The 24,431-nt window shown below is 41.9% G+C and overlaps 1 protein-coding gene and 1 long non-coding RNA gene across 2 annotated transcripts; one reads left to right on the top strand and one right to left on the bottom strand.

Annotated features, from left to right (window-relative positions):
- Positions 1–1,176: 1,176 nt before the first annotated feature.
- On the bottom strand, positions 1,177–4,498 carry ID4 (inhibitor of DNA binding 4). Its single transcript, XM_082664314.1, has 3 exons — positions 3,683–4,498; positions 3,234–3,292; positions 1,177–2,667 (listed from the first exon to the last, which is right to left on the bottom strand). Exons 1-2 carry the CDS (start codon positions 4,121–4,123, stop codon positions 3,248–3,250), a joined length of 486 nt encoding a protein of 161 aa, XP_082520440.1. The 5' UTR covers positions 4,124–4,498; the 3' UTR covers positions 1,177–2,667; positions 3,234–3,247.
- Positions 3,224–23,642, top strand: LOC309828769. Its single transcript, XR_014297354.1, has 3 exons — positions 3,224–3,321; positions 21,189–21,243; positions 23,584–23,642. It is a non-coding gene; the product is annotated as an uncharacterized lncRNA (long non-coding RNA).
- The last annotated feature ends 789 nt before the right edge of the window (positions 23,643–24,431 follow it).

Genomic DNA, 24,431 nt, shown 5'->3' with positions numbered 1-24,431 from the left:
TTTTTCTCTGTTAAACCAAATATCTGAATAATTAGAACTACCTACAAAATGACTCAAAATGTTTTTGTTACCTGGTTACTTGGTTAGGACACAGCCAAAATTTAATAGAATGAACTATCTTATACAACTGCATATAATTAAGAAAAAATAAACAGTGACTTTGTTTCTTTAGAGACATCCAATGCTGTGTGAGTGGCCAAGGGGAAAATGCCAAGTCTCTCAAATGTAACATGCATAATACTTTTCTTGCCTTTTAGTGGTTTTCCATGGCCCACATATGAAATTAATTAAGGAGCAACACCTATCTTCAAAAATCAAAAATACTTATTTTGAGGTACCTAGTCTCCCAGCATAAGTTTAAAGTGTGCTTAGATTTAGGTGGGATATGGTACTCAGGCCTGACAGACGCCTAACTCCAGCCAACAGAGCACATGTGACTTGCTTCCTACTGAAATTAAACTGCCAAATAAAAAGGAGGGATTGTCCCCTTTCTTAATAACAACGAATGCAATCGTTAGAATTCTTCAGGTTTGGAATTCGAGCACAGCTCTTGTGTTTTCCTCTTGATGTGTGACAAGAATGAGTAATATCAAAAATAAAAATAAACCTCATTTAAACAAGCAGTCCTCTGACTTTATAAGCCTCAACATCAAATACATCAAATTCTAAAACTACCTAAGACCCGTGAAATGTCAAAGCTGAGGGGATGACACGCTGGAGACAGGGGACAGACTTTTTAAATCTTTCAATTTTTTTGAAACTATTAGCATTAACTTTGTTCATTTCTGTTGAGATACTGCCACTTCAACTGACTACGAGAAGCCACATTTCATATTCATATAAATATTTGACTTTGACCTCATAAAAAGTCCCTTGGGTCTATAATACTTTTATTCTTGTATAACCTAAAACAAATCCTTTCCTTTTAAAAATCAAACAGACCACGTTACACACACAGTTGACTATTTACAAAGCACCCAATTAAATCCTACTTAATTCTCTCTCACTCTAAAAATTCCATCTAACTGGTGGGTAGAGTACTGATCACATTAAATGCATAATGCTCACAAGCCCTGGAAGTCCTATCTAACCTAGAAAACACTACCTTCCTTAAAGAGAAAAGAAAGTCTTAAAAATAAGTGTAAGGTTTTGAAGAAATGAGACCAGAAATCACAGTACAAGACAGATAAATCTACTTTAATATTCACATGTAAAAGTTACACATCACAAGAGATTGGACAGTAGTTTAGCAGTTAACTAACATAGCTATAGTGAAAATCATTTTTATAAAAAAATAATCTAGATGCGGTCATCAGAATTTTTGGTCTACTTAAAGTTAATGTTTGAAGATCGACTTTTACCCCTGCTTGAAGGATTTGCCATTATGCCTTTCGAATTTTTTTCTCCCACTGTTGCCTATTAATATTCTTTGGAGGAAGGAAAGCAGAAAGTGTTCATTTCCAAGAGTTTGTCCTTTGGTAGCAAGCAGAGAACATTTTTCATTTCTATGATTTAAATAGTCTGTACAGACATGAAACTTAGTGACATTAAGCTTTAGTGTAAAATGAAGAATGATAAGTATTTTTTCACTTTGATTAAAACAGTAGATTTCCTATACTCATAAGGATCCAAGCATTTCCCCATCCTGTAAGCAAAAGCATTCAGAATCCATTTTGACCTCAGTTAAAAAACAAAAAACACACACTTACTCTTTATATATTACACTATCAAACCCTGTACTTAAAAACTGATAAAGCATATTATCAACATGTATGCTTCAAATACAAAGATTTCAATCTAGGTTAAAGAAAACACATTTGAATGGACTCAGAACAAGTTTATTTTGTGATTAAACATCTCATGCAGTCATGCAGGACCACTAGCTATAACTGTTACTTCCGAGTCTACAGGACACTGGGCAAAACAAAAACAAATTAAAAGCCAGGCCAAACAGAAAAGACATTCAAGATACCAAGAGCTCTTCAACTGAGCTGGAAAATAATTTTCCAAAAGAAATATTCCCATAGATTAAAAAAAACACACACATAATATTTACAAAAAAATATTTAATTAAAAATATCTTATAATTACAGTAGTCTATTAAAGCATATACTTTCTCACACTTATAGAACATCTCTATATATACACGGTATGAAATGTCACTCAGTTATCTATACAATATGTAACATTCCTGCAGGGAATAGAAAGTTCCCTGCCCCCTTATAATCATCTATTTTAAACAATAGATGTAAAAAAAAAATATCTACAATGCTCTTGTATATTAGTAAAGCTTCAAAACAAAAATTGAGCTCCTTGGTCACAAAGTAGGTTTCTAAAAGTCGGATTTGCTCTTGATCTTTTATCAGTCCTGTCACACTTAAGCTTAAAAGTTTAACTGCACCTCCAAAAAACACAGAAATGTACAATTCACAGCGGTTATAAATGAGACGAAAGAGAATACGTATGTAGAATGTTTATGAACGTGCAAAAAAAAAAAAAAAAGGATGAAAGTTTTATTTTTCTTCCCTCTCTCTCTTGGAATGACGAGTGAAACGTTTCTAGGATTTGCTGATGTTTTTTTCCTTTCCTCCGGTGGCTTTTTCTCTAACTTCTGCTCTTCCCCCTCCCTTTCTTGTGCTCCTGGCTCGGGCTCAGGCGGCCGCACACCTGTGGAAGAGGAATGAATAGAGGGGGTGTGTGAACCTTCCCGCTGCAGACTAACTGGCGCCACCGACCAAACTCAAGACATGCTTGATCAACAACCCAAAACAAACCACCGGGTCAGACTACACTCGCAGTCCGCCGCCCGGCCAGGCGCCGAGCAGGCAGCTGCGGGCCCCCGGGAAGCCCGAAGAGGGGATCCGAACTCCCGGGCCCTCCCTGCGTCCTCCTTCGTGGGTGTCAGAGTGCGCGGGGGGGGGGGGGGGGCATCGGGCACCACGCCCACGAGGGTACCCTCCCTCGGCGGGGAGAGGGCAGTAAGAGCCCGCCGGTCGCTGGGGGCGGCACGGGGGGTGGCGGGAGCGTGAGCTGATCCGTCTCCATTTAGAGTGAACCCCCAGCTGCTGAAGCTAAGCTTCACTTACTAACTGGGTGGCAGGGAGAGGGGGGGGTGTCCACCTCCTTGGGAATTTGCCCTCAGAAATGCTGGAGGCAAAGAACGCCGCTGTGGAAGGCGCCGGGGACGGGCGTCTCTGGCGACCGGCCACACGAGAAGGGAAACGCGCGCTCACCTGGACAGCTAGGCTCAGCGGCACAAAATGCTGTCGCCCTGCTTGTTCACCGCGCCGGCCTGGAACAGCAACGAACACCAAGGGAAAGGTGAGCAGGCGCGAACAACGCACTCGCCACGGTCTTCCTTGATTCGTTCTCGGAACCCAGGCTGGCCCGCCGACGCCCCCATCCCAGCCTACAGCCCTGGGGACGCCCCCTTCCCCGAGCACAGGCTGGACCTGACAGCCCACGGTGCGCACAGCCCTAGTCCCGCCCCGCGCATTCACCCGGCCTGTGCTCGCTGCACCCAGCCCGCCGCTGGCGGCCCCCGGCGCCGGAGGAGCAGGAGGGTGCAATTGTCATTCTCGCCCCTGCCCCGAGGAAACGGGAGCGCCCGCGTCCCACCACCCCGCCACCGCCCTCCTGGACTCCCACGGGGTCCGCCCCGGGCCGGCAGCCGGCCTCTCACCGGGTCGGTGTTGAGCGCCGTGAGCGGGGTCCGCGGCGGCGCGGCCGGACAGGTCCCGGCCGGGTGGTGCGGCGGCGCCGGCGGCGGCGGCTGCCTCAGCAGAGCCGGGTGCGTCTCCAGCGCCAGCTGCAGGTCCAGGATGTAGTCGATAACGTGCTGCAGGATCTCCACTTTGCTCACTTTCTTGTTGGGCGGGATGGTGGGCACCAGCCTCCGCAGGCGGCTGTAGCAGTCGTTCATATCGCACTGCAGGCAGAGCGCCGGCTCGTCGGCCGCCGCCTCGGCCGCCTTGCAGCGCGCTGCCGCCGCCGCGGCCGCTGCCGCCGCGGAGCCGCCCAGGCTGTGGCCGTGCTCGGCCAGGCAGCGCAGCGCCAGCTCCCCGCCGCCGCAGCCCGACGGCGCCTTACGGCCCGAGGGGCGCACCGGGCTCACCGCCTTCATCGCGCGCGCCCTGCGCGAGCGGACCCGGTGGGGCGAGCGAGGGAGGCAGGCAAGCTCCAGGCCCCCGCCCGCGACCGGCTCCGCTCCTCTTGCCTTTGCGCCCCGCGCGCTCGGTCCGCGCTTGGGGCACCGCGAAGCTCCCGGCGATCCCGCGCCCAACAATTGACAGGAAGGTCGCTCCGGGTTTTGCGAGGGGATCTCTGCTCAATGGGCGACACTCGGCCGAGACCAAAAGGCAAGAAAAATCAAAAGCACCGGAAGGAAAGCAGCCCACCGGGTTCCCTAGTCACTCCCTTCGGACCTCCAACCCGACTGCCGCCGCTCCGCTCCCCCAGCCCAAGGTTTCCCCGCTCCGGTAACCGACCCACAACCGCACCTCCGCTACGCTCTCGCACGGCCCGCCGCGCAGCTGTATTTATAAGCCGCGCGCCCCGGGGGCGGGGCCAACGCGTTGGCCGTGTCGCCGGGCGAGGGAGCAGAGCTGGGCTGGGCTCGCGGGCGGGTGCGCGGAGGGAGGCGACGAAGGCTGGGGCTCCGGGAGATGCTGGGGGGCGGGAGCTGGGCAACCCGAGTGGAGGGGTGGGCGGGGTTCTGGAGTGGCCAGCCAATCAGGCGGACGGTGCCACCTCAGGGAATGGCACTCGGGCCAATGGGAAGGGCACTCCATTCCGTCAACGCCGTGGGTGGGGGCTCTGAGAAAAGAGAGCTGGGTGGGAGTCGGGCCAAGCTGGTGAGTGCCTTAGGGAGGGGAAAAGAGAGGGAGAAGTTCCTGCGAAGAACTGCGGGAATGTGCGGCTGGAATTTACTCTACCCCCGGCTTAGGCGGCTGAGGGAGCGCTGGGCCCTGCTCGAGGCTCTCCTGTCACTCCGAACAGCGCGGCACCCAGGGACCCTCCGCCATCCGTCACTCCATCCCTGGGATTCCAGCGCCTTAAGAAGGACGCTGTTCAAGAAGGCACGTTCGTTCTCTCTATTTTCCCCCTCCATTTCTTTATTCGCCTTTTCACAATTGCCGAAACCATAATGATGGAATGGAATGCGGAGGCTTTCCGTTCCTGTTTTTAAAACGTTAAAGCTTAGGGGGAAAGAAAAAGAAAAAAGAAAAAGAAGGCCAAATGCAGATTTTTGGTGAAGGGACGTGTAAGTAAAACCAAAACGTCGTAGGGTTTTTCTTTTACCCATCTAGATGCAAAAGTGGGCTCAAGAAATGCAGTTGCCTTCAGCATTAAATTAGGGCACGTAAATATTAAAAATGCATGGGCACGGAGTATTTAAAATTTCACCATGACATATAATATTAATCTGTTTTATGTAAAATTCATACCTGTAACTTAATGTAGGCCATTAATGCACTGCTTCACGTACCCCGCTTTAAATAAGATACTGAGAATGTCCAGAATCTCCTCCTTTTGCAACGAAGCATTAAAATTCACACTTCCAGTCCCTGGAGTCCTGCTTGGGCCCCACCCTGCAGAAAAGTCTGCTAATTAAAGACGTTTCTGTGTTAGATTTCTAATGGGAAAGCTGTCCTTCAATGGCTCAAAACAAAATTGCACAATGAACTTTGATAGGGCCTTGTGTGTACTCTGCAAGAAAAACTTGAGCCCTTCAGATAAGAAATGAGCATAAAAACTCTGTCAGTGGGGACATGAATTTTGTGTGCCTTTACCCTGCAAACCTCCCACCTTTAGACAAGCTGGGAGATGAATTAACTCAAGAATTTTCTTAATTTATATACATGATATGGATTGATGCCTTCATTTTTATAGATAATTGAAAGAAAGAGATATGGACCTCATTTCTTCTTGTCTACCCTCTGTAAGGAAACCCTCCCTTCCTTCCCAGAACAGAAATACCTGAATCAGGCAGGAATTTTGTTTAACCACGTGGGTACTTTATGACTATTGCATTGCTATTTCCCCAGAGCACATTCCTTTTTCCTGATGAAGTGAGGAGTGACCTTTTAATGCTGGTTTCACAGGTAGATGCAACAACCCTCCTCTCCCCTAATCCTTATGCATTAAGGCCTCCGATAATTGTTGGGAAGCGAGTGACAGTCTCATTTACTCATGAGCATACCTAGATGGTCTACATACACACTTATCAAGAAAAGCAGAATTAGAAAACCCAAAAGAAGTCTCTCTTCTAAATACAGGCATAGTTTTATATAGGCTTAAATTGATATAAATACACACAGAGTGAATATTGTCAATTTTGATAGAAAGCTGGGCAAGGGAGCCCTGCTGGGTGTAAGCTATTCCCCTGGAGCCAATCACATCAGCATAGGTGATAATAATAAAAGGATATATGTACAGATGTTTTGTTCCATTGATTTTTTTTTCCTCCTTCCTAGAGTTTAAAAACTGCTCCAAAATTTAAAACCTAAGATTATTCTCTGCTTGGCAAAATGTAAGTATGCTAATATGCCTAGGGCATACTCACACTTCAGAACTTTACGTGTCCTAGGTTGCTTAAAATTTAAGTTTGAAATAGGTGACACAAAGGGACAGTCGTATCCATCTTTTTGGACTTGGTGAAACCTCAGAGAGCCATGCCCTGGGTGTGGCCAGTGCCAGATACCAAAGTTTCAAGTTTTTGGGGGGTTGCTCTGTGTGTGACTGGCTTAAAGTCAGAAAGACTGAGTGACTTTGGGACTCTGGGGGGTAAGTTAAAGGAATGTACTCTGGCCACATGATCAAGAACACCCAGGAAAAATGTGATCTCCAAATCCTGCCAGCAGAGGAGGTAGAATCAGTTATTGTATCCCTCTTTGTGAAGGTGGGAAGGCAGGAAGATATGTAAAAAAAAAAAAATCAAAGTTCTACATAAAACACGATACAGTGGAAAGAAGGTATACATCCTGTGCTTTTTGGCCCAGGAAACGAGAGTCCTAGGAGCTACACAGCGTTATGTTTTTGATTTTTAGACACAGTCACTTACATGACGTCAAAGCTAAAGTCACGAAAGACTCCAGGCACTGATAGTTCAAAACAAGAGGTTACTCAGCACTTGCCAGCTTTTGGAAAAACCTTACAAGCGACATTATTTCTGCCGTGTAGAAAAAGAAATTCAGTTTCCCACGACTCTTCCTTTTACTTCAAACTGCTTCCCTCGCGCTTGTAAAAGTAAGGCAGACCAGCCAAAAGCCCTTTGCCATGAAAGTGCTAGAGACTCCCAAAATGTACCTCAATGGGAAACGGGGGTGAAATATTCATAGGAGAATTGCTAGGGAGTCCTGGTGACCAGAGTCATGTGTACACCCCTCCTCCAGACAAAGGGGTCTGCAGCCCTTTCTGGGGTTGCTTTCTAGATGCTAATCAGACCCTCGCTGAACTGCAACACCCGGGCTCTTAGAATTCACAATCGCCCTGTGTTTACATGAAGCAAGGGTATCCAAGCATATTGTGCTATTCAGCCCAAATGCCTTTTTAGGACTTGATACTTCTTTCTCCATGGCCTGCAGTGAAACAGTGGGTGGGCTCAGGCACACAGATAAACATGAGCGTTCCCATGCCTTGGTCCCTCTCTGGATGTAAGTGGTCACTGCACAAGGCACATGCATTCGTTCCAGGCATAAGAAACCCCTATGTACGCTGCTGCAGGAAAGTCCCTTGCTCCAAAAGAGTAAATTGGGCAATGAGGCAATTCAAACTCAAGGCTGCTTTATCTGGTACTAAGCATTACAGACTTACTTGTGCTACCCTTGGACTGCTGATACCAGTCCCGGAAACGCTGATGACCTCTTGGTTTGCCCGGTCTTGGAAAAGGCTTGTAGGAAGAGGACTTTATATACTGAACATAGCCGGGCAGTTGTGGCCATCAAAAATGCCTACTACAGGAGTTTTGAAAGGTAGTCTGTTGAAATAAGATGTAGGTGATTTTTTTAAAAGCTCTCTTCGGACTTCCCTGGTGGCGCAGTGGTTGAGAATCTGCCTGCCAATGCAGGGGACACGAGTTCGAGCCCTGGTCGGGGAAGGTCCCACATGCCACGGGGCAACTAGGCCTGTGAGCCACAACTACTGAGCCTGTGCGTCTGGAGCCTGTGCTGCGCAACAAGAGAGGAAGCGACAGTGAAAGGCCCGCGCACCGCGATGAAGAGTGGCCCCCGCTTGCCACAACTAGAGAAAGCCCTCACATAGAAACGAAGACCCAACACAGCCAAAAAAACCAAAAACAAAAAACAAAACCTCTCCTTAGACAGATTAAGGACAGAAAATGAGAAGACAAAGGTGTCATTTGTTTTTACCTTAAGAGTCATCGAGAACATGGGCTCAAAATCAGCCTGGGCTCCAGTTTTGGCTCCTTGATTTACTAGTTTTATATCATTAAGCTGGATTCTTAAATTCTTGTGCCTTTATATATGAAATGAAGATAAAACTATCTACTTCATAAGGTATTTATAATATATATGCAAACTTATATAAAGTTTTTAGAGCAGTGTCTGGCATATAATGTGTGCAAAAAATGTTAACATTTATTATTATTTTTGATAAATAGTTCTTCCCAGTTTGTGGCTTGTCTTTTCATTCACTCAATCTTTTGAGAGCAGAAGTTTTTAATTTTGATGATGTTCAGTTAATCAATTTGTTCTTTTAAGGATCATGCTTTTGGTATTGATCTATCTAAGAAATCTTTTCACAACCCAAGGTAATAAAGGTTTTCTCCTATGTTTTCTTCTAGAAGTTTTATAATTTTTAGGTAGGGTTGGTTTCACAGTCCTGCAACTTATTCACTCACACAGGGTCCTGCTCATAGAAGGGCCCCATGCTTGGTTTAATGCTCTGCTATTAGCATTTTGAAATTCTCAGTAATTTCTGAACAAGGGGACCTGCATTTTCATTTTGCATTGGGCCCACGTGATATGTAGCCAGTGTTGGTTTTATGTGTAGGTCTATGATCTATTTTGAGGTTACTTTGGTATGTGGTTCAAGATATGGACTGAAGTTAATATTTTTGCATATGCATATCCAATTGTTCCATTGGACTGCCTTTGCACCTTTGTCAAAAGTTGGTTGTATATATGTATGGGTCTATTTCTGGCCTCTGAATTCTGTTCTGTTGGTCTATTTGTCTGTTTTTACACTCTGACCACACTGTCTTGATTACATAGCTTTATAATGTCTTGAAATCAGGTAGTGCTGATTGGCAGATCTTCCAGCTTTGTTCTTTCTCCAAGTTGTTTGGCTAATCTGGAGATGCTGCATTTCCATATGAATGTTAGAATCAGTTTGTGAATTTCTTCAAAAAAGGACTTGTACCCAAAATACATAAAGAACGTATACCCAGAATATATAAAGAACTCTTAAAACTCAATAATAAGAAAACAAACAACCCAGTTAAAAAGTGGACGCAAGACTCGATCGGACAATCCAGTTAAGTAAGATATGCAAATGACGAATGAGCACATGAAAAGATGCTCAGCGTCACTGATCATTTGGGTCGCGCTTCAAAACTACAATGAGATACCACTTACACACTTGTCAGGACTGCTAAAATTAAAAAGGCTGACCATACTAAATACGGGTGAAGATGTGGAACAACTGGAACTCTCTACACTGCTCGTGGGAATGTAAACGGAGAAAAATCACTTTGGAAAACAGTTTAGCAGTTTATTAAAAAGTTAAACGTACGCATATCATATGACCCATCCATTCCACTGCTAGGCATTTATCCAAGAGAGATAAAATCATATATCCAGGGGCCACGAAGGGACATGAGAATGATGGATGTGTTTATTATCTTGATTGTGGTAATGGTTTCACTGATATACAATACGTTGAAACTTATCAAGTTGTACATCATATCTATATCTATACCTATTGTATGCCAATTGTATCTCCATAGAACTATTTAAAAGTATTAATTTTAAAAATTAACGTTAGGATCTCAGAAGAGTCCCTTCCATGAATCCACCAGGGTTTGTTTTCTATCTTCCATAACTGGGCATTTTATAGTCTCAGTCTTTCTCTCTCTTTTAAACTCTGTATCAAATTGCTCTCAAGCAGGCATTTTAGGATTAACTGCATTCTGGTGAGATGCCCTCCAAAGCAGGCATGAGACATATACTGCTTCAGTGTATCAGCTGTCACGGTTATGCATGAACATATTCAGTCACTTGCCAGAAGTGGATTCTGCTAAAACCACATCCACTCCTCCCTGTTTTGTATTGTTCTGATGTGACAGGGATTTGAGGTTCTGAGGAGGACTCAGCCTGATTATTTGAAATACTTTTCCCTTTTGCAAAAACTAAAGCTATGTTCTGGATTCTCATCTCCATGCTTCACCCCGGTTGTGACCTCTTCTGTCTCAATTACCCCAAATTAGCAGCTGCCGTGGGACAAACGCACACTGAGTGGAGAAGATAAGCAGCCTCATCATTCTGTTTCCAGGATGGCCTAGGATTTTTTCCTCTTCACCATTTCCTTCCCAAGAAAATAAACAATCTAACAGGATTAAATGCATTCATTTCCAGAGCAGGGAGCAAAAATTCCCAATAGGCACCATATTTTTGCCTTTAAAATCCTATGGCTCAATCTGTAGCCTCAGCTTCTCCATCTGGCAAGAGAAGGGATTTACAGGGATGGAGTGAGGATTAGCTGCTTCGAAAGCCCCAGAGGAAAGGCCGTAAGTAAACAATAGGGGGCAGTATACTTGCGCATAATAGATACTCAATGTCCATTAATGTCTGTGCCATTATTGAAAGGGGCTTGTAATAGGTAAAATGGTTATGAAGATGCCAAAGAGACCAAGTTCCTGCTTTAGCTTATCGTTATGCTTTAGCCTTTTGAGAAATTCAAAACAAAATTTATTTATTCGTTTGTTTGCTTAATTATTTATTACTTAAAAATTCGTGCCAATAAATTTATTTATTTATTTTTTGCGGTACGCGGGCCTCTCACTGTTGTGGCCTCTCCCGTTGCAAAGCACAGGCTCCGGACGTGCATGCTCAGCGGCCATGGCTCACGGGCCCAGCTGCTCCGCGGCACGTGGGACCTTACCGGACCGGGGCATGAACCCGCATCTCCTGCATCGGCAGGCGGACTCTCAACAACTGCACCACCAGGGAAGCCCTAAATATTGATATATATATTCCTCTGCTGCATTCTTTCTTGGAGCAGGTAATAATGTGAGACTTTGCCAAGAAATGTTCTGCTCACAGCACAAATCATTGCTAGACTTAAGTGATGGAGGGGTTTCGTTATATTTCCCTTTCTTTTAAAGTGAACACAAAATAATCTCAGAATATAGAAAGAGCACAATTAAATGTGTTTTAACTACTTAGAGGAAAGATACCAAATAAACAGTAATTTGCTTCACATCTTGGAACTGAATGTTGAATAGGAATCCATCACAGCAAATCTGCCTTCGCTGAGAAAAAACCTTCCCATTTTCTTGATATCTAGGTCAAGGTTCCTAAGAACAGATACAATGTTCAAGAAACAGTTGAATTGGGGCTTCCATGGTGGCGCAGTGGTTAAGAATCCGCCTGCCAATGCAAGGGACATGGGTTCGAGCCCTGGTCTGCGAAGATTCCCACATGCCGCGGAGTAACTAAGTCCGTGTGCCACAACTACTGTCTCTGAGCTCTAGAGCCTGCAAGCCACAACTACTGAGCCCATGTACCACAACTACTGAAGCCTGTACGCCTAGAGCCCGTGCTCTGCATCAGGAGAAGCCACTTCAATGAGAAGCCTGTGCACTGCAACGAAGAGTAGCCCCTGCTTGCTGCAACTAGAAAAAGCCTGCGTGCAGCAATGAAGACCCAACGCAGCAAAAAATAAATATAAATAAATAAATTTATAAAAAGAAACAGTTGCATTATTTTTACCCTGAAGAGGACTTTTGGAGACATTTTTGTAGAACTCACGCAGTTGTCATTGGTTATTGGATGGCTCACAGTGTCAGCGAACTGTGTACCTGCGGTGGAAAATGAGTGTGTGGAAAGTAGATGAACAGCATGAAAACTCACTTGTATGTAGAATAATTAAACGAGTACATTTTTCTCCTAGTGCAACAAAGCACCAAAGGAATTAAAGATGCAGAATTAAAGGAAAGAGACTGAGTTAACTTTGAACTTTATCAACGTTGGTAATTATATATAAAAATAGTTCAGTTTGAACAAACCATCCCTTTGGGAGGGATTACAGGTAGAACTATTTTCTCTTGAATAAAATTAAATGATATTATAATCTTAAATGAAATATTTTTTCTTTTTAAAAAAATTTTTAAATTTAATTTTATTTATTTTTTTATATAGCAGGTTCTTATTAGTCATCAATTTTATACACATCAGTGTGTACATGTCAATCCCAATCGCCCAATTCATCACACCACCACCACCACCTCCCCGCTGCTTTGCCCCCTTGGTGTCCATACGTTTGTTCTCTACATCTGTGTCTCAATTTCTCCCCTACAAACCGGTTCATCTGTACCATTTTTCTAGGTTCCACATATATGCGTTAATATACGATATTTGTTTTTCTCTTTCTGACTTACTTCACTCTGTATGACAGTCTCTAGATCCATCCACGTCTCTACAAATGACCCAATTTCGGTCCTTTTTATGGCTGAGTAATATTCCATTGTATATATGTACCACATCTTCTTCATCCATTCGTCTGTCGATGGGCATTTAGGTTGCTTCCATGTCCTGGCTATTGTAAATAGTGCTGCAATGAACATTGGGGTGCATGTGTCTTTTTGAATTACGGTTTTCTCTGGGTATATGCCCAGTAGTGGGATTCCTGGGTCATATGGTAATTCTATTTTTAGTTTTTTAAGGAACCTCCATACTGTTCTCCATAGTGGCTGTATCAATTTACATTCCCACCAACAGTGCAAGAGGGTTCCCTTTTCTCCACACCCTCTCTAGCATTTGTTGTTTGTAGATTTTCTGATGATGCCCATTCTAACTGGTATGAGGTGATACCTCATTGTAGTTTTGATTTGCATTTCTCAAATAATTAGTGATGTTGAGCATCTTTTCATGTGCTTCTTGGCCATGTGTATGTCTTCTTTGGAGAAATGTCTATTTAGGTCTTCTGCCCATTTTTGGATTGGGTTGTTTGTTTTTTTAATATTGAGCTGCATGAGCTGTTTATATATTTTGGAGATTAATCCTGTGTCTGTTGATTCGTTTGCAAATATTTTCTCCCATTCTGAGGGTTGTCTTTTCGTCTTGTTTGTGGTTTCCTTTGCTGTGCAAAAGCCTTGAAGTTTCATTAGGTCCCATTTGTTTATTTTTGTTTTTATTTCCATTACTCTAGGAGGTGGATCAAAAAAGATCTTGCTGTGTTTTATGTCAAAGAGTGTTCTTCCTATGTTTTCCTCTAAGAGTTTTACAGTGTCCGATCTTACATTTAGGTCTCGAATCCATTTTGAGTTTATTTCTGTGTATGGTGTTAGGGAGTGTTCTAATTTCGTTCTTTTACGTGTAGCTGTCCAGTTTTCCCAGCACCACTTATTGAAGAGACTTTCTTTTCTCCGTTGTATATCCTTGCCTCCTTTGTCATAGATTAGTTGACCATAGGTGCGTGGGTTTATCTCTGGGCTTTCTATCTTGTTCCATTGATCTATGTTTCTGTTTTTGTGTCAGTAAAATATTGTCTTGATTACTGTAGCTTTGTAGTATAGTCTGAAGTCAGGGAGTCTGATTCCTCCAGCTCCGTTTCTTTCCCTCAAGACTGCTTTGGCTATTCGGGGTCTTTTGTGTCTCCATACAAATTTTAAGATTTTTTGTTCTAGTTCTGTAAAAAATGCCATTGGTAATTTGATAGCAATTACATTGAATCTGTAGATTGCTTTGGGCAGTATAGTCATTTTCACAATATTGATTCTTCCAATCCAAGAACATGGTATATCTCTCCATCTATTGGTATCATCTTTAATTTCTTTCATCAGTGTCTTGAAGTTTTCTGCATACAGGTCTTTTGTCTCCCTAGGTAGGTTTATTCCTAGGTATTTTATTCTTTTTGTTGCAATGGTAAATGGGAGTGCTCCCTTAATTACTCTTTCAGATTTTTCATCATTAGTGTATAGGAATGCAAGAGGTTTCTGTGCAATAATTTTGTATCCTGCAACTTTACCAAATTCATTGATTAGCTCTAGTCGTTCTCTGGTAGCATCTTTAGGATTCTCTATGTATAGTATAATGTCATCTGGCAACAGTGACAGTTTTACTTCTTCTTTTCCAATTTGTATTCCTTTTATTTCTTTTTCTTCTCTGATTGTCATGGCCAGGACTTCCAAAACTATGTTGAATAATAGTGGTGAGGGTGGATATCCTTGTCTTTTTCCTGATCTTAGAGGAAATGCTTTCAGTTATTCAGCATTGAGAATGATGTTTGCTGTGGGTTTGTCATATATGGCCTTTATTATGTTGAGGTAGGTTCGCTCTATGCCCACCTTCTGGAGAGTTTTTATCATAAATGGGTGTTGAATTTTGTCAAAAGCTTTTTCTGCATCTATTGAGATGATCATATGGTTTTTCTCCTTCAATTTGTTAATATGGTGTATCACATTGATTGATTTGCATATATTGAAGAATCATTGCATCCCTGGTATAAATCCCACTTGATCATGGTGTATGATCCTTTTAATGTGTTGTTGGATTCTGTTTGCTGGTATTTTGTTGAGGATTTTTGCATCTATGTTCATCCGTGAATTGGCCTGTAGTTTGCTTTTTCTGTGAAATCTTTGTCTAGTTTTGGTATCAGGGAGACGGTGGCCTCATAGAATGAGTTTGGGAGTGTTCCTTCCTCTGCAATTTTTTGGAAGAGTTTGAGAAGGATGGGTGTTAGCTCTTCTCTAAATGTTTGATAGAATTCACATGTGAAGCCATCTGGTCCTGGACTTTTGTTTGTTGGAAGACTTTTTTTTGTGTGTGTGGTACGCTGGCCTCTCACTGTTGTGGCCTTCTCCCGTTGCAGAGCACAGACTCCGGACACACAGGCTCAGCGGCCAGGGCTCACAGGCTCAGCCGCTGTGGGGCATGTGGGATCTTCCCGGACCAGGGCACGAACCTGTGTCCCCTGCATCGGCAGGTGGACTCTCAACCACTGCGCCACCAGGGAAGCCCTGTTGGAAGATTTTTAATCACAGTTTCAATTTCATTACTTGTGATTGGTCTGTTCATATTTCTATTTCTTCCTGGTTCAGTCTTGGAAGGTTATACCTTTCTAAGAATTTGTTCATTTCTTCCAGGTTGTCCATTTTATTGGCATAGTTGCTTGTAGTAGTCTCTTAGGATGCTTTGTATTTCTGTGGTGTCTGTTGTAACTTCTCCTTTTTCATTTCTAGTTTTATTGATTTGAGTCCTCTCCCTCTTTTTCTTGATGAGTATGGCTAATGGTTTATCAATTTTGTTTATCTTCTCAAAGAACCAGCTTTTAGTTTTATTGATCTTTGCTATTCTTTTCTTTGTTTCTATTTCATTTATTTCTGCTCTGATCTTTATGATTTCTTTCCTACTGCTAACTTTGGGTTTTGTTTGTTCTTCTTTCTCCAGTTCCTTTAGGTGTAAGGTTAGATTGTTTATTTGAGATTTTTCTTGTTTCTTGAGGTAGGCTTGTATAGCTATAAACTTCCCTCTTAGAACTGCTTTTGCTGCATCCCATAGGTTTTGGATCATCGTGTTTTCATTGTCATTTGTCTCTAGGTATTTTTTGATTTCCTCTTTGATTTCTTCAGTGATCTCTTGGTTATTTAGTAACATATTGTTTAGCCTCCATGTGTTTGTGTTTTTTACATTTTCTTCCCTGTAATTCATTTCTAATCTCATAGCATTGTGGTCAAAAAAAGATGCTTGATATGATTTCAATTTTCTTAAATTTACTGTGGCTTGATTTGTGACCCAAATGTGATCTATCCTGGAGAATGTTTTGTGCACACTTGAGAAGAAAGTGTAATCTGCTGTTTTTGGATGGAATGTCCTATAAATATCAATTAAATCTATCTGGTCTATTGTGTCATTTAAAGCTTCTGTTTCTTTATTTCTTTCATTTTGGATTATCTGTCCATTGGTGTAAGTGAGGTGTTAAAGTCCCCCACTATTATTGTGTTACTGTCGATTTCCTCTTTTATAGCTGTTAGCAGTTGCCTTATGTATTGAGGTGCTCCTGTGCTGGGTGCATATATATTTATAATTGTTATATCTTCTTCTTGGATTGATCCCTTGATCATTATGTAGTGTCCTTCCTTGTCTCTTGTAACTTTATTTTAAAGTCTATTTTATCTGAGTGTTGCTACTCCAGCTTTCTTTTGATTTCTTTTTGCATGGAATATCTTTTTCCATCCCCTCACTTTCAGTCTGTATGTGTCCCTAGGTCTGAAGTGGGTCTCTTGTAGACAGCATATATATAGGTCTTGTTTTTGTATCCATGCAGCAAGCCTCTGTCTTTTGGTTGGAGCATTTAATCCTTTCACGTTTAAGGTAACTATCGATATGTATGTTCCTATGACCATTTTCTTAATTGTTTTGGGTTTGTTTTTGTAGGTCCTTTTCTCTTGTGTTTTCCACTTAGAGAAGTGCCTTTAGCATTTGTTGTAGAGCTGGTTTGGTGGTGCTGAATTCTCTTAGCTTTTGCTTGTCTGTAAAGCTTTTGATTTCTCCATCGAATCTGAATGAGATCCTTGCCGGGTAGAGTAATCAGAGTAATCTTGGTTGTATGTTCTTCCCTTTCATCACTTTAAGTATATCATGCCACTCCCTTCTGGTTTGTAAAGTTTCTGATGAGAAATCAGCTGTTAACCTTATGGGAGTTCCCTTGTATGTTATTTGTTGTTTTTCCCTTGCTGCTTTCAATAATTTTTCTTTCTCCTTAATTTTTGCCAGTTTGATTACTATGTGTCTTGGCGTGTTGCTCCTTGCGTTTATCCTGTATGGGACTCTCTGCGCTTCCTGGACTCGGGTGGCTATTTCCTTTCCCACGTGAGGGAATTTTTCGACTATAATCTCTTCAAATATTTTCTCGGGTCCGTTCTCTCTCTCTTCTCCTTCTGGGACCCCTATAATGCAAATGTTGTTGTGTTTAATGTTGTCCCAGAGGTCTCTTAGGTCTCATTTCTTTTCATTCTTTTTTCTTTATTCTGTTCCACAGCAGTGAATTCCACCATTCTGTCTTCCAGGGCACTCATCCGTTCTTCTGCCTCAGTTATTCTGCTATCGATTCCTTCTACTGTAGTTTTCATTTCAGTTATTGTATTGTTCATCTCTGTTTGTTTGTTCTTTAATTCTTCTAGGTCTTTGTTAAACACTTCTTGCATTTTCTCGATCTTTGCCTCCACTCTTTTTCCGAGGTCCTGGATCATCTTCACTATCATTATTCTGAATTCTTTTTCTGGAAGGTTGCCTATCTTCACTTCATTTAGTTGTTTTTCTGGGGTTTTATCTTGTTTCTTCATCTGGTACATAGCCCTCTGCCTTTTCATCTTGTCTGTCTTTCTGTGAATGTGGTTTTTGCTCCACAGGCTGCAGGATTGTAGTTCTTCTTGCTTCTGCTGTGTGCCCTCTGGTGGATGAGGCTATCTAAGAGGCTTGTGCAGGTTTCCTGATGGGAGGGACTGGTGGTGGGTAGAGCTGGCTGTTGCTCTGGTGGGCAGAGCTCAGTAAAACTTTAATCCGCTTGACTGCTGATGGTTGGGGCTGGGTTCCCTCCCTGTTGGTTTGGCCTGAGGCAAACCAACACTGGAGCCTACCTGGGCTCTTTGGTGGGGCTAATGGCAGACTCAGGGAGGGCCAAAGGAGTACTTCCCAGAACTTCTGCTTCCAGTGTCCTTGTCCCCACAGTGAGCCACAGCCACCCCCGCCTCTGCAGGAGACCCTCCAACACTAGCAGGTAGGTCTGGTTCAGTCTCTTATGGGGTCACTGCTCCTTCCCCTGGGTCTTGATGCACACACTACTTTGTGTGTGCCCTCCAGGAGTGGAGTCTCTATTTCCCCCAATCCTGTCAAAATCCTGTGATCAAATCCCACTAGCCTTCAAAGTCTGATTCTCTAGGAATTCCTCCTCCTGTTGCTGGACCCCCAGGTTGGGAACCTGACGTGGGGCTCAGAACCTTCACTCCAGTGGGTGTACTTCTGTGGTATAAGTGTTCTCCAGTCTGTGAGTCACCCACCCAGCAGTTATGGAAATTGATTTTACTGTGATTGCACCCCTTCTACCATCTCATTGTGGCTTATCCTTTGTCTTTGGATGTGGGGTGTCTTTTTTGGTGAGTTCCAGTGTCTTCCTGTCAATGATTGTCCAGCAGCTAGTTGTGATTCTGGTGTTTTCACAGGAGGGAGTGAGAGCATGTCCTTCTACTCTGCCATCTTGGTTCCAGGACCCAGACAGTTTCTATATCACAGCAAGGAACCAGACTCGCTGCTCTCTGGCTTCCTGGATTCTTGCTAAAGGCAGGCCAGGATGATCAGATATCAAGGGTGGCATAGTGGGGGATAAAGAATCTGAAATATTTTTTCTTAAGACAACTGTTTGACCAAATAATCTAAAAATTTGATAAAGCCCTAGATAATACTTGGTCTGATTGAACCATATTTACCATTTTAAAAACATCTTGTTCATTAGGTCAACATTAAGGTATAATTCTCTTTGCATTATGATCTAAAAAATGAGTAAAACACATATTATCAGGAAAAATAAGACAATTACTGTGACAGCATTGTAAAAATGCTACATATATTGTCATTGAGGCTTCTGGGCATAAGACTGGAGTTATATGAGATCAAAGAAACTTCTTGAAAATACTTTAACATTGGTCATCCACCCATTGTTCTGTCTTTATCAGGAATCTACAACCTGTACTACATAAAATGCTTTTGCCCCTTGGTGGATTATTAAATGGCCATTGTCCATCAACAGACTTCCCAGAACTGCCAACTCTAACTTCTGGTGAACATGGTTGGAAGAACGGTAATGCTTTCTTTTTATCCATCTGCTAGAAGCATCCTCATGTACCAAAGAGATATATGATTAAAACCTCTATATTAGAATTATATCAAACCCAACTCTCAGCCTTACTTTTTTTTTTTTTTTTTTGCGGTACGCGGGCCTCTCACTGTTGTGGCCTCTCCCCGTTGCGCGGAGCACAGGCTCCGGACGCGCAGGCTCAGCGGCCACGGCTCACAGGCCCAGCCGCTCCGCGGCATGTGGGATCTTCCCGGACCGGGGCACAAACCCGTGTCCCCTGCATCGTCAGGCGGACTCTCAACCACTGCGCCACCAGGGAAGCCCAGCCTTCCTTTTAAGGCTCTCTGTTAACTTATCCTTCTCCAAAACTGTTTCGATTCAATTCAGTTCTGTTCAAGTCAATCCTGCACACATATGTCTTGTACAGCTATCGTATGACAAGGCTGTGTTCAAGAAAAATAAGCCCCTTATGTACCTCATGGAGCTTGCTATTTAATGGAAACGGTTTAAACAAATTAAAAATTAATTAGTGCAATACAGTGCATTCTGTGCAATAGTACAGGCATGGATGGGGCACAGTGGGAGCAAAAACCAAAGCCTGAGTCAAAAAGGAAACTTCAAAGAGGAAGAGTTACTCAAGCTGGATCAAGAGTTACCCAAGTTACTCAAGCTTGAAAAATGACTTCGTCAGTGGAAGAAGGCTTTTCAGGCAGTGGGAAGACTAGTGCAGAAGCTTGGAGGAGTGAAGCTCCAAGAGTGTCCCTTGTTCTCTCTGCTTCAGTCCAAACACTCAACTTTCATTTCCTTACAGTCAGCTAGTACTTTTCTTCCTCATCTCATGATGGTCTTCCCATCTAAACCAATTTCCACTCTTCTTTCTTCCAATCCGTAGCCACCAACTCTTTCAAAAACCACTGTAGGTCTTAGTGCAACATGATTTCTTCATCTGGGAAGCCATCTGTTATTCATTCCCTCACTATAATTTTTTTAGAGTAACTTTATTCATTTTCCATTTTATAATAAATGTATATACAAATTGCAAAGAAATTCCAAACATAAAGATGAAAAAGGTCATGCACAAACCCACACCTAGAAATAACCACTGTTTATATTTTATTGTACATATTTCCCATGAATATAAATATTATTTCTTGAACAGAGACTTTAGTGTGCAATGCATACTTCTTGGAAATCTAATTTTTCACTTCATACGGCATGGATATATTTCCATGTCAGTAGTTACTTGTCTTTGTCATAATTTTTATGGTTGCATAGTGTTCTATTATGTGGACATGCCATGACTTATTTAACAAACTATTATAGATATTTTATTATTTCCAATTTTTTGCTGTGTCCTCTTATCACATCAATAGTACACGACAGTTTGCCTTTGTTGGCACGCTACTGTGCAATTCTCCTTAAGCTATGTCAGGATTGTGTGTTTCATTTTATTTTATTATTTATTTTATTTTTTGCCACGCCTCATGGCTTGTGGGATCTTAGTTCCCCAACCAGGGACTGAACCTGGGGCCCTGGCAGTGAAAGCCCCAAGTCCTAACCACTGGACTGCCAGAGAATTCCCAGGATTGTGTGTTTTAGATTTTCAACTGTCAAAAGCATCTTAGAGGAAAGGCCAGTTCTTCCTTCTCTTTTGCTACTTTTCATAGGTGGTAAAGAGTTATTCACATAGTAAGTGCTCACAGGGCGGCTCAGGGGCACTGGCAAAATCTCAGATGGCATCCTGGTGGAGGGCTGGTCAGAGGTGACCTTCAGATATTGCACATATTGAGAGTGTGGCTAGCCTGTTGGAATGAGAGAGAGGAAGGGTTGGAGCAGAGTAGTGGTAGATCCACCAGGTCGGCTGACATCCAGGAAGGTTCTTGTCTACTTAGCAAAAAGCTTTAGGCAGGCTGCTAAAACTTACGCATTTGCTGGGGATTTCTCAAGTGACGGAAGTGGTGGGAAAGAGAGGTCCTAGGGGTAGAAAAACCTCTCATTCCTTTCTTTCAACTCTTTATTTTCTTGCTCAATTATATCCTACAGCCAGAATTTAAGTACAATTACAAACAACTTTGACAATGAAGTTTATGTCTCCTCTGCACAGCAACTAATCACTGTATTCACCCACATTGACCCAAACCTTTTTATTCCCCTAGGGCTACACTACCAGCCTTCTGTAGTGACCACCATAATGTACTCCAATGGCAAAAGGTAAACCACCCATTCTATTGATAAAAATGTAAAGCTGGAATAAGTAAATAGAAAAGGCATTTTTAAAATGAAGGTTTTTTTTTTGGACATTCAGGTGCTCATTCATTTTATTGAACAACCAAACACATAACTATGTAACTTAAGTAGGTATAAGGTCCCATTCAACAATAAGAGTTTAGAAAGGGTTGTTATAATAATGTATAACATTATACATTATAACTTTTTTATTTTGGCAAAATCCATCTTGGAATACAAACGTCCTTAGTATAAAAATGATTCTTCATTTTCTCAATTGGAATATGATAAGTGTTTTAACTTGTTGTTGATGAGACAACACTTTTGTAACCCAGGAGGTCAGAAATCCGTTATTTAATTTCTGAAGGGACAGGAAAGAACAAGAGTGGAGAACTCTTCCATCATCCTGCCGTAACATGTTTGCTGAGCCATCAGGCTCCTGGGGCACCTTTATATCTGCCCTGCTGAAATGAAGAAGAGTGGTTAGCATCTTATTGAAATGGTGGTTCTAAGATATTTATGGCAGGTGTTGTAAAGGGCTTCTTCCTTCCTTTGGTCTTGGATAACCTAAAAATGCGTCATCTGTCTTATGCCTTGATAATCAAGTTTAGAATTGTTTCCAAAAATGGGAAGAAGTAGTAGTCACAGTTCTATCTCTGTTCTCGTTACTAAATACCTAGACAATTCCAGACTTTCGGGGTGAGTAGACAGGTGCAGCCTGCAGTGTGGTAGCCAGCTCCAAAGACTCAATAGTCCATCACCTTGCTAGTGGGATGGTACATGGCAGAGGAGGTAAATTGGCTGAAGATCTCCCTGTTAGTTCTTGTTCCCTTGTCATGAGTAAAAATCACGTGTCTAGGACAGTATGGCTTCTTCTCTAGGCCATTTCATTCTTATAATTCTACCATGGTTGGAATACACGCTGAATAAAGGCTATTTTGTAGCCAGCAGAATTTGGATTAGTGATTGGGAAGTCTGTGGGTATTAACAGAACAAATAAATATCTCTGAACCAATGTTTCAGTGACAACACAGAAAAGAAAATACAAAGGTTGGGGGCAGGAATCCAGGTCTGACATCTAGGAAAGTAAATACAAGGAGGCAAAACATATGAGAGAAGGTATTTTGAACCAATTATCTATTTTAACGAGAGTCTCTGGAACGTGATATAAATATTTACTAGATAAACACGTAGAATTTCTCCTGTATTCACGTACTGAAAGCAGAATATAATGATCTGGGTGGGAGGTTGGACTGGAAATTATCTAGGTCCCTTCCAAATGTAAATTTCTATGATTCCATGGCATTCTTACATCACTGTGCGTGCTATTCCCACTTAATTTGCAATCTCCAATTAGCTTTGCAATTATAGTTTTAGTAAAATGCTTCACTGGTCTTCACTTCTAAATGCCTAATACCACTTTACTACAGGCAACAAAGAGATAAACAGGTACCTTGGTGATAAAGGTACTTGGCCTATATCAATAATACTAATATTTCATCTTGCAAGAGATTCAGCACTTGTTTTAAAGCATGCCGTTTGCTTTGCGCCTCTGCCTTGTACGTTACCATCTAGCACAATAGTCTCACCTACAACTTGGAAGATATTTATATTCACGTAGTGGCTGTTTTTGAAATACACAGTATGGCTTTGTATTATCAATTCTGATTTCCGTACGTCATCCAAGAAAACTCGTCTATCCTATCACAAAGATGAATTCTGGTTATCTTCCACATTTTTGTTGACTTTTTTCTAGGAAGTAGAGTCTATGTAATTCTAAAAAGGATTTGCAACATATACAACAGTGCATTGTCAAACTCAGCCTTCTACTTAAAGCAGGGAAATCAATAGCCATTCCCCTATGACTATATGACTTGGAGTTCACAATTTAGGGAGGTGCATGCATTCACTCTCTTATCTCTTCAAATACCTAAGGTACCTAAACCTGAGGAGGCTTGAAGCTATTGTATTATCATTCATTCGTTATCTATCACTTTGTACTTGGTCCTTCTGTATGTCCCCTGGAGATTTAAACTTTTATAATAATAATAATAGTAGTAGTATAATAGTTATTGTATGTATATTTATTCTGATCAATAGGTTCTAGAGAATTATACTCTGCAAATATGGGTTACTTTAAGGATGTCATAAGATAAATCTCTTTTACCATCTTAAAAATCACTGGCAAAGTGAGGGGATTGATAAAATGCTAGGGATTGAAAGTAGACTAACACAGGTTCCCAAATGTTGGTGTGCAAAACAATCTTCTGTGTACTTGCCTAAAATACAGATATCTGGGAACCACCCCTAGTTTTTCTGCTTCAGGTGATTCGAATGCAGTGATTTAAGGACCACATTTTGAAAAATACTGGTGTCCTCAATAGTAAGTATAATAATAAATTTAAAAAAGCAAACACTGTATATATGAAATTTCATCAAGTCTATAGGTAAAGGTAGATAATTCAAGACATGATTTTTTGAGTGCTATTTGTGCAGACATCACAGGAGGTGACACACTATGAATGGAAATGAACTGCGGAGGGAATAAAGTGGAGATGCATGTTGGTGATGATGATGTGATAGCATATAATACCTACCATTTATTGAATTGTGACTATATTCTATGCACTATGAAATGGCTTCACTTATAGGTATGTCATTTAATTCTTACGATCCTGAGAGGTAGCACCTCAAAATGAAGGACTGAGTGAAATTATTTAGCAGTTGCAATCAACAGAGTAAATGTAAAATAAGAAAGTTAAAAAAGCAAAAAGTCAATCAGAGGCAAAGAGATTAATAATCTCTATCTCTAACTATATAAATATCTATAAATATACATATATACTCACTTTCAGAAGTCTAATCACTAATCATTCATGTGCATGCTATATTTAAAGCTTAGAATTAAGCCAGGGATGGTTAAGGGAAGAAATTGTCAAAAAGTAAATACAAAAAGAACCAGAGCAGGGTAAACTAGTTTTCCAAATATAGACTCTTAGGAGTGAAAGGAGGAGTGGAGTTTCCCCAGCCAAGTTTCACTTTGGAGGAGAACTCCCAATACAGTGTAACCACCAGCTTTGGCAGCTTTGGCAAGGCTGTTTATCATAGCCAGCACAGGGGAGGGTGGAGCCCTTTTTCTGACAATGAAAACTCTTCCCAGAGTTCAGTGAGAA

Source organism: Grampus griseus (genome assembly GCF_964374135.1).
Source record: "Grampus griseus genome assembly, chromosome: 10".
NCBI classification, from domain to species: Eukaryota; Metazoa; Chordata; class Mammalia; order Artiodactyla; family Delphinidae; genus Grampus; species Grampus griseus.
The sequence above is the reverse complement of the archived record's forward strand: the minus strand, read 5'-3'. Positions and strand labels throughout refer to the sequence as shown.